This window comes from Cryptotermes secundus, unplaced genomic scaffold (genome assembly GCF_002891405.2).
Source record: "Cryptotermes secundus unplaced genomic scaffold, Csec_1.0 scaffold46, whole genome shotgun sequence".
Taxonomy (NCBI): domain Eukaryota; kingdom Metazoa; phylum Arthropoda; class Insecta; order Blattodea; family Kalotermitidae; genus Cryptotermes; species Cryptotermes secundus.
The window spans coordinates 307764-318537 of NW_019726221.1; the positions used below are offsets into that span (position 1 = coordinate 307764).

Consider the following 10774-nt stretch of genomic DNA (forward strand, 5'->3'; position numbering starts at 1 on the left):
CAGCTAGAAATTCAGGATAGCTCAGATACCGTCCACACTGATAGCAGAAATCATTGAAAAAACAGACTGTGCCATAGAGCAGTGGTTCTCAACAGGGGCCATATAGCCCCTCAGTGGGCCAAGCTGTATTTCTGTGGGGCCGCAGACAAAATTTGGAAAAATGGAGGGCCATGGAAACTGTTAAGTGGGCCACAAAATTTTCACTTCTAAAATAAAGTTATTAATAATATAAAAAGAAATAAAAATGCCAAATGGTCAGTAAATATAATAACACAGTAACTCAATATCCTTGTTTTTCTGTACCTTACCTAGAAGGGACAGAACCTATTGTACTTAAACCACAACCTAGATCTGGGAATTCCAAGTACCGGTAAACAGGTACGCGCCTTCTCAGGGAGGGTAGAGCCCTAAGGAATTATTCTTTATTTTCCTAAATATCTCCCCCTCCTCTCATGAGTTTTACCGCCACCTTTTCAGTAAATTTCAGGCGTTCTTCAGTTCAGTATTCAAAGTGTTTGGAAGAAGACATTTTTTCTGCGCAAGTTCTATTATTGTGGCAGTTCCCTAGTTTGTAGGTAAGTTACAAACTCCAGCTACTATTTTTCGACAGTGATCTTCGATTATCTCTTATAACGCTGCAACCAGAAATACAAAAACTTGCTTCTTCTCATCAGCCGCAAGGATCTCACTAAACCTGAGGGACACCAATATTATTGTAATATTTTTTGTCAGGAGCATAATTATATACTGTAAATAAACAGAACATTATATAAGTAAAAATTCTATTATAAATAAAGGTTTTTGTTAATAAATCTCTTTCTTATTATCAATATTCCTTATGCTATAAACAAATATTGTTATAAATAAAAGTACATATTTATAATCAATATTACATTTATTATAATTACACAATATGAGGGGGGGGGGCACAGAACTGAATGAAAGTCAGAAGTGAGCCACGAGCAAAAGAAGGTTGAGAATCACTACTACAGAGGACTGGATGGGCATTGCCTAGCACCTTTTTGTATACACATTTATTTTTCAGAATAAAAAATTATAAACTTAGAAAAATATATGTTCGTGGAAAAAACGGTAATCTGATACCCCTGCACCATCTTAATTTGAATTCTTTGGTTGGGAAGTGTATTCAGAGAAGACCGCTGCAAGCGGTTAAACAAGAGAAAAATTGTCGGAAACAAAATGTAACTTGCTCAACAGGATTAAGTGGCAACAATTGTGGCATTTCACCTAAATTCAGAAGTAGTGATTCATGTTGGTTACCAGTCCAGTACATGGTTGTATATTACCAATTTGGATTCTTTAAGACATGTATAAGAAACGCTACCCGTAGTTTCTAACAGTCGCTCTCCCCTTGTAAGGATTTGGAAAGGATTAGGTCAGCGAGGGTTGTTGTCGAGAAAATTTGTCCCATTTTCTAAAAGTTGCACGACTATATATATATATATATTTTTTTTTATCCTCCGCAGAACCAACTTTTAACCGACCTGGAACTGCGTTTGTACTTTCATTTATGACATACTGTAGCACGTCTTTTCTTAACAGAACACATAAATTCTGTATTGAAAAGAAATCTTCGAGCCGAGTTTCTGGTCACGCCAGGTCAACAGCCTTTTTTACGGTTGTCAAGTCATTGACACCGCCTTATTTCGCATTAGTCGTCGACAACGGTTTTGATCCGGCTTTGTATGTATCCAGATACTTCTCCGAAGCATTTGTATTAGGTGTTCGCAAATAAAACGGCAGTAATCTGCGCCACCTACTTTCGTGTTGTAGCAAACAAATGATACTCATAGCCTCATAGCAGGCGTGGGGACGTGTAGTTTGTAGCGGTTGGTAGTAGGCAGCAGCAGTTTAGATTTCGACGAAATTGGAAGAAATTACAACAAATTATTTAAAATAAGTGTGCGCATGTGAGTGTATAAGCAAGTTTTTATTAATGAAAATAGGCTGGACTTTGCTCGTCTCAAGTTGAGAAATAGCGCAGCTCTTTGTTTATATTCTGTTTGTTTTGATAATTATATTTTGCCTCTCGCCAATATAACAAACGATATATGAGTTGTGAAGTGCCACAAATATTGAAGGAGTGTGCGGAAAGTGGACTATCGTACTATGAATAGGCGTTTTTACAGACTGAATGTTTATTGCCTGATGTGAAGAAAATGGAATCGGTGTATGAACGAGGACGTCGCTCATGGATTTCTGAAAAAATATGTCTCAAAGATTATTTTTCCGCGTTTTCAGCGGCAATACCAACATTAAGCAGCACCGAAAACACAGATTCGGTGGAGAATGATGATACGGGGAATGCAAGTATATGGAATTTAATGGACCATACTTTTACTAACGAAGAAATCAGAATATTGTCAGAAACTTGTAGGTTTGTATAAACTTTTAATGAAACCGAGAGTTTATGCAGGAACTGAGAATGTTTTTCCTCCTCCCATTTTCCATTTGGAAGTATCAAGGAACGGGTGGTTTTAACATTGACATTTGAATACCATATTGACCAGTTTGCATTCTGAGATAGCTAACATCTAGCAGGAATGTAGTAAAGAAATACATATGCGATATTATGTGATGCCATAAATTTACTGTTAGTCTATTTTATGAGCAGGGAGCACCCGGTAGCGTAGTTGGTTGAGGCATTATGCTACAAGCCTGAAGATTGTGGGTTCGAGTCCTGATGGTGTAAATTTTTTTTTCAATTTACCTCATCCTTCCAGTTGGACTATGGCCCTGGGTCGACTCAGCCTCTAACAGGAATCTTCCTGGGGGTAAAGGGCAGCAGACACATAAGGTTGACAACCTTTTTGCCATTTGTGAGGAGATTGTCTAAAGAAAATGTGAGACCCTTGACATTACACAACCCTATGGGCCTTCTCGGCCTGTTACAGGGTTAGTTTTACCTTACCTGTTTTATGAGCTCATTACCTGTTTAGTACAGGAATAATTTCTAAAAATTCATAACTGCAGGAACAAGATGTATAGATTATGCGAGAGCATTCTGAAAATTGTTCACTGGGAGAGGCAGGCTAGTTCCCCCTGCATGTTACACTTTTTCTACAAAATTGTTCCAATAAATTTTGAGCAGTTACTATAAAATGAGCATATGTGTTAAATATCTGTCTGCTGTAACTCCAAGCCTCTGTTACTCTGTCACATTACTTGTCTCAAAATGACATGTAAGAATTGCATGTGTTTGTATAAGATACCTATGTGAAAATAAAGAAAGATTCTGGTTTAAGTTACAGGATGTTACATTTCAAAAAGCTCTTTGTACAGTTATAAATGAATTCAGACAAAGTTGTTAGTGATAAAAAAAAAAGAACAAAATGCTAAATGATCATTAAAGAGACATTTCATGAAATCCTTTAGACTCTTTGAATAGGGAGCTGGGATTAAGGTTTAAAGTTTGATCTCTTTGAAAATATTATTGTTGCAAAACCAGATGCATTCTGGCAGAATCTACTAAGGAAGGCTATAGTTCAATGACGATTTCCAGCGTCTGTTGTTATCAGTGTGGATTTAATTTTTTATTTGTTCTGTGGTCTTTTTTATGCTGCTGCAAGTGTAAAAATGCGCAGAAAGTTGACACAAGGAACCAGTTTCCTTTTTTCTGTGGGACAGGCTAAATGGTTTGTGGCAGGCTTATGAATAACCTGCCTCTATTATTGAACCCTCTTACTGTTTAGTACAACATGGTGCTTATAATTAAACTTATGGAAATGCATGATGGTAGTATCCTATAGAGGGTTGTCTTTTGCTTTTTTGATAGGGTTAATTCTGCATATATTATTTTTTTAATTGCTAGTGGGGTGGGACTAAGACCCTTGTACTACAGCCACTTCTGGCCTATTGTACCAGCCCCAGATGATAGGTGAGGGTGATTGTGGAGTAATTGGTGGAATGAAGATTTGCAGGGGAAACTGAAGTACTCGGAGAAAACCTGCCCCAGCGCCACTTTGTCCACCACAAATCCCACTTGACCAGACCTGGGATCGAACCTGGGTGGAAAGCCAGCGACTAATGGCTTGAGCTATGGCGTGGCCCATTTTGCATATATACTTTACATGTTAAAATAAGATGTGAACTCACCGTGTAATTAATTGTGATGTATTTTCTTATATTTGTTAAATTTAATTGAAACCCTGACATATATCAGTCATAAATGACAATTTGCAGAAGAGGTACCAGGTAATATAGGAATTTTTACAATTTACGTGTGTGAATAAAAGATGGTGTCTAAGTCATAAAATGTTTATGAAGAGTTAAAATTAATACTGTATTGGAGTTCATTTATATGAACTGTAGTTAAGTACAACTTTCTTGATAATTGATGCATGATACAATATTGCATGTTGCTGCCCCATGCCTGGTTTTTATGATATCTGTAAATGTAATGTAAGAGTTATAAAGTTTACAAATATTGTAAAATGCAAGCTTGAGACAGCAGTACACAATACTGTACAGTGTACCATTTATCAAAAATGTTGCATTAACAGTACTCCACATCAGTGAACTTTAATATAATATCAGTTTATTTATTTATTTGTTTATTTGTAATTACATTTCATAGATCCAGTTGTTACCCAGTAGGGTTGGATATAAAATTTGTCACATACAAAGTTTTAACCTTCTGTGAAAATTTTATGACTTGGCTATTTAAAAAATCTTGTATTCATGTATGTGATTTGTAAAGTTTCCCTGTTTATCTGGTATTCCCCTTGAAGATTGTCATTTATGATTGAAACATGTCAGGGCTCAGTGATTTTTAATCACCATATGAAAATGCATTAGATATGCTTAGATGGTGATATCACATGGTATTTTAGAATGTCTTTCCCTTGTTTTCATTAAGCTCCTTTGCAGTGCAGGTAGTAGTTAGTTAGTTATTTAGAGAAGGTGGGTTTCCCCATGCACCTCGACCAGTTTGATCAATTGTGCTTCCCTCTATGATATTCTACCAGTCTCTTTACCCTACCGATAAATGGTGTGTACCATCAGTCCCGCCGAGCAAGCGAGCTCGACCACTTGCTTAGTGGTGTCTATAATGCTTCCCCCATCTATCGGAGGCCTTAGTGGCTATTGTTGTGCGGGAAACGTCCTAGAATTTGGCTCAGTGATCCCCTTTGGGGATATGAGGTTCTTTTATGTGCCTCAAAGTTACGACACGGGACACACAGCTTAAAGTCCCTCCCGGAGGACTTGTTCCCTGAACTTTTCCGCCCTTAAAAATTCGACGACCTCCGCCAGGTATTTGAACACGCGTACTACGAGTCATGAGGTGGGAACGTTACCTCTAGACTACGGAGGCCACTAGTGCAGGTAGTAAGATCAGCCTACACAATTAAACTGATTCGTTTGTCCACTGATAGTGTGCACATAAAATTATTTATGTTATCAAGTATGTAATCTGAAAGGAACAACTTCCATTTTCATATGAGTTACCGTTATGTACCTGGTGTTAATGTCCAGTGGATGTCTGTTGTTATTATTCTGTTATTATTATTAGAAAATATTGTCATGTGATAGTGACTATACATGGAGTCAGATTGGTTATTGGGTTTATTCGACACTGAATCATCTTAAATTTTACATTTGACAAGTATTTGCTATTGCTCCACAGTCTGTTGTCCCACTCTTGCTTGCTTCCTTGCTGGCTCAGTGATCACAGACATTTGGCTAGGTTTTTGAACTCTTAAAATGGTGACCTTGTTTGTTGACTTCCAGGCTTTCTTTGTGTTGCTTTGTTGCAGACTGATGGGAAAACGCCACCTCTATCAGCTCCTTAAGTGTTATGAGCATACATGGTGGTTAGGGATTGTCGCTTGACGTTACATAGCAATGGATGCCTCTGCAACATTTTTATGATTCCAAGATTCAGAATTTTAGGCATCATGTTACAAGATGAGGTTTTGAATATGATTTTATTAATATTTGACCTCTTTTAACAGTATCGACCAACTGCAAGTGCCAGATGAGCCCCCACTTGTTGATGTAAAATGTGTAAAAGCAAGACCAGGATTGTTTGACAAGTGCAAAATACCAGCAGCAGCTTCAAACTTAGAGACTCTGAAATGCCTAAGCAAACGAATTGTGAATGATCAAACAGTAGGACATCTTAAATACCGCAGTAACATTTGGATTGTAAGTATCATGTGTTTTGTGGTCATAGTTTTCAATAAGAAATGCAGTTAGTCCGTCTCTGATATTCATTCTTTCATTCATGCTTACATGGATGCTGTTGCTGTATGGGCAGTTGCATCATATTGCTGGAACCATATGTTTTGAGAGCCCATTTCCATGGGGACTCAGTTCTGGTGTGAGGAAGATCTGTAACATTTCAACATAACTAGCAGATGTGGCTGTACGTGTACACCCATCTTCTTCTTCAAAGAAATAAGGGCTTATGACTACGAAGTTTGCCACTCCACACCAAACAGTTATGCGTGCACTGTGAAAAGACTGTTGATGGAGCTGCTATGGATTTTTCTCTGCCCAGTAGCAAAATTCTGTTTGTTGACACAGCAAGATAAGTGGAAGTGTGCTTCACCTATCGTAAGGATAATGACATTGTCTGACAAAATTCTGGTTAAACCCTCACCTACTGGGCTGCAGTTTGCCAAGTCACAATCACTGAAATCTCGCAACACCATCATTTTGTATGGATGGAAATTGAAGTCTTTGTGTAAAATTCTGCCGACGCTGTGATCCAGTATTCTTACAGCAACAGAGTGTCTCCTGGCTAAACATCTAGGACTCAATGATCTGTGGGGGTCTTTTTTAATGCAGAAGTTTTCTACTCATAATTGTATGGTATTGCGGCAAAGAACTTTTCCACGAAAAGCAATATTGAAATGTTTGTAAAATATTCGCTGTGTTGTAATGACGGAGTCACCATTTTTAAAAAACTTTTTGACAATAAGTGCGTGATGTTGCACACCTTGCTGCTCCATGGCTAATGCAGTGGCATCAGTTAAGTTAGCAAATGACATGGGTCTCGCCATCTCATCCTCGGAGGTTGCTAACATAACGCATTTTAAAGTCACCAGGTTCCTTTGCCGTACCCAGGGAAATTTCAGATTGCATAAGAATGTCAGTATTTCATTTCACCCATTAACTGATGCATTTTTTGCCCATTGCAAGTGGTAGTTTACTGGGTGTGCAAGCACATGCTGAATTAGATTTTTGGCTGTTTCTTCACTGTTGCAGTCGTTTGGTTATGGTAGATTTGTTATCATAAACGCAGTTAATGAAACTACTCATACAAGGATCCAAAATGCAGGGAAAAATCATGACGTAACAATAGGAAACATATTTTGAAAATGTGGCACAATTCATATATTTGGGAATGACAGTAACAAATCAAAACTTGATTGAGGGGGAAATTAAGAGGAGATTTAACTCGGGTAATGCTTGCTACCATTCAGTCCAGAACCTTTTATCTTCTTGTCTGCTGTCTAAAAACATAAAAATTAGAATATACAGAACTATAATTTTGCCTGTGGTTCTGTATGGGTGTCTCTGACATTAAGGGAGGAACATAGACTGAGGGTGTTTGAGAACAGGGTGTTGAGGAGAATATTTGGACCGGAGAGGGATGAAGTGACAGGAGATTGGGGAAAACTGCATAATAAGGAGCTTCATAACTTGTGCTTTTCTCCAAGTAGAATTAGAATGATCAAGTCAAGGAGGATTCGGTTGGCAGGGCATGTAGCATGAATGGGTGAGAAAAGGAATGTGTATAGGATATTGGTGAGAAAGCCAGAAGGAAAGAGACCACTGGGAAGACGTAGGTGTAGGTGGGTGGACAATATTAAGAGTGGATCTTAGAGAGATAGGATGGGATGTTATGGACTGGATTGATCTGGCTCAGGATAGGGACCAGTGGAGGGCTCTTGTGAACATGGTAATGAACCTTCAGTTTGCATAAAATGCTGGGAAATTCTTGAGTAGCTGCAAATTTGTCTTCTCCTCAAGAAGGGCTCAGGTCCATAAGTAAGTAAGTACTCATTCAAGGATGGAGAGACAAGAACTTTGACCGAGTTATGAGACCTAACTGACCGTGGAACATCAGCTGAGCCAAGATGACTTAATAATCCAAAGGAAATCTTGTGCTTTTATGCTGTTTTATCCAGTGTAAGAACACTTTGACGAAGTGACACATCCGTTACTGATGCAGTGTTTTCCTGTCATGCATTAAACTGGCACATGTCTGATAGAATATACCTTAAATGACTGTTACTCTTATTTCTTGATGTCTCCAACACAAGACATGTTGCTAAACTCTGTGCTTGATGTCAAGCAAAAGCTGCTTCTTCACACTTCTCCAGTCTGAGAAATCACTTCTGGTCCTTTGAACATTTTCAGGTGTAAGAAATGTAAATAAATTATCAGTATTGATGATAAGCTAGGGAGTTGTGAATGAGGCACCTGTTTTAAACATTACCAGGAAAGCAGCAGTTTAAAAATATTAAGGTTTTGGGTGTCACAAGATAGGAATTTTGAGTAGTGTTGTAGGTTATCAGTGTCAAAGTTTTTTGGCAGGACTGGTTTATTAGTGTAGTAAATGTGAAATTCACTTATTGCTGTTCACTGAAAATTTAATTACTTTTTAGAGTAAAGTTGTTTGAAGACATAAATGTTACTAAGAGGCATATATTGAGTCAATGAAAATAATTGCTGTATGAGATGACAAGTTGTGGTCATTGATATGACCAAAATGGGTATGCAGGTCTTAGTTTCCACTAGCTGCACTTGGTCTCTTATATGCTAAAAGTGTTTCTTGAAGCCCTAGGAGAAAACCAAAGCACAGATGATCTTATGCTAGTCACCACTGCCACCTGTTTATTTTAACTTTTTTGATCTTGTGATAGAGAAAGTTGAGAAAATAACTACTGGTAATTCTATATCTGAGAACACTGGCTGTTAATAGTCAGGAGCTATGCAAACAAACCTTTTGCACAAAGCAGAATAGGAGTCCTGTCCTAGTGCTTAATTATGAATTTCAGCAAGTTATATGTAAGACCATCACAGATATGGCACTAATGCTATTGGACTCTGGGTTGCTGAATATTGATCCAATATACCAATTGTGGTTTTTCTTCTTCCCCATCACAACACAGCACTCAAAGGTTTGTTCATGTCAACTGTGTATAAGTTTATTGATCTGGATAGTGTCCTGCAACTGTGTTCATTCAACATTGAAAACATGTATGCAAATATCCAAATACATGAAGTTCAAAACGTCATGGAAAATGTTATAAACATGAATCATAATATCTCACAAGAAATGAAAGTAGAAATTAAAAATCTACTAAACAGAATTATATCGAACATAATGGAAAATGGTATAAACAGAATGATGGTCTGGCAGAGGGAGTGCCAACCTCGGCAATTGTAGCCGAAACATTTATACAACACTTCAAACATACAATAATTGTAGACATTTTGAAGAAACTTCAAATAATAGATTGTCATAGATATGTTGAGAATATACTAATCATATATAATACCTGCATAACTAATATAAATACAATACAATAAAATACACCCAAAAATAAAGTTCAAAATCATCATCATCATCAGTAATCTGTCAGACGACAGGTCCACAGTCTCTTCCAAAACAATTCCTCCACTTAATGCAATCTAGAGCTTTCTCCTTCAAATGACAGTATCCTCTTCTGTCCCCAAGGTCATCCAGCATCTTCTTACGTGTTCTTCCTCATATTCTTGTCACTTCTATCCGCCCCTCTGTCTTTCCTTCCATAACTTCTTTTAGAAGGCAGTTTCTGTGTAAAACATGACGAATCCGATTAGCCTTCCGTTTTCTTATTTCGTGTAGGATATTCCTATGCTCACTGACTCTAATTAACACTTCTTCATATCTCACATAATCAGTCCAACTGATCTTCTCCATCCTTCTCCAACGCCACATTTCGAAACTTTCCAGATGTTTCTGATCTACTGCACTAAGTGTCCATGTTTCAGCCCCATACAGAGCTATGCTCCAAATGTAGCATTTCACTAGTTTCTTCCTNATGTGGTGTTAACCGACGTTTCGGAGGAACGTATCGCCCCCATCTTCAGGGTTGAAGAAAAAGTATAGGTAAATCTGCAAGCGACAACACCGTGAGACACGGTAACGCAGACCCTGAAGATGGGGGCGATACGTTCCTCCGAAACGTCGGTTAACACCACATATACACGGCGCCAAAGCCCAGAAGACTGCTTTCTTCAAGCTACCCAAATATTTAAAACATTTCACATTCGTCAGTTGTTTTTGGTCTATCTTTATTGTGACTGGGGTTGGTTGTCTCAAAATTTTCATTACTTTTGTTTTCTCCACATTCATAGCATAGCCATAGCACCTTCTAATTTCAATTAGTCTATCAATCATGCCCTGTAGCACAGTTTCTTCCTTAGCCATTAACACAAGGTCATCTGCATATTTCACAGTTTGAATAATTTGCCCTCCTAATTTGAAGTCTCCGAGCCCATCCAGAGCTTCCTTGGTAAGGCATTTGCTGTACAAGTTGAACAGAATTGGTGATAAACAGCATCCTTGTCAAACTCCTCTTCCAATCTGCACACTTCTTGTCTCCCCTCTGTCCAGTCATACTGATCCATGTACAATTTGCTAATCAATCTTCTTTCACGCCAGTCGATAGCTGTTTCCTTTAGGAGCTGCATTAATTTGGTCCAGTTTACACGGCCAAATGCCTTCTGCCAGTCTATGAAGCAAACACACAGT

General features: G+C 38.1%; 1 protein-coding gene across 2 annotated transcripts in view; it reads left to right on the plus strand.

Annotated features, from left to right (window-relative positions):
- Positions 1-1860: 1860 nt before the first annotated feature.
- The window catches only part of LOC111863861 (snRNA-activating protein complex subunit 3), a 26280-nt gene continuing 17366 nt past the window's right edge, over positions 1861-10774 (plus strand). The window contains exons 1-2 of one of the 2 annotated variants that reach the window (XM_023850611.2): positions 1861-2398; positions 5976-6168. In XM_023850611.2, coding sequence (XP_023706379.1) covers positions 2181-2398; positions 5976-6168 — 411 coding nt within the window. In that variant the 5' untranslated portion in view covers positions 1861-2180. The remainder of the gene's footprint in view (positions 2399-5975; positions 6169-10774) is intronic. The other variant, XM_033751226.1, reaches the window with a different exon arrangement.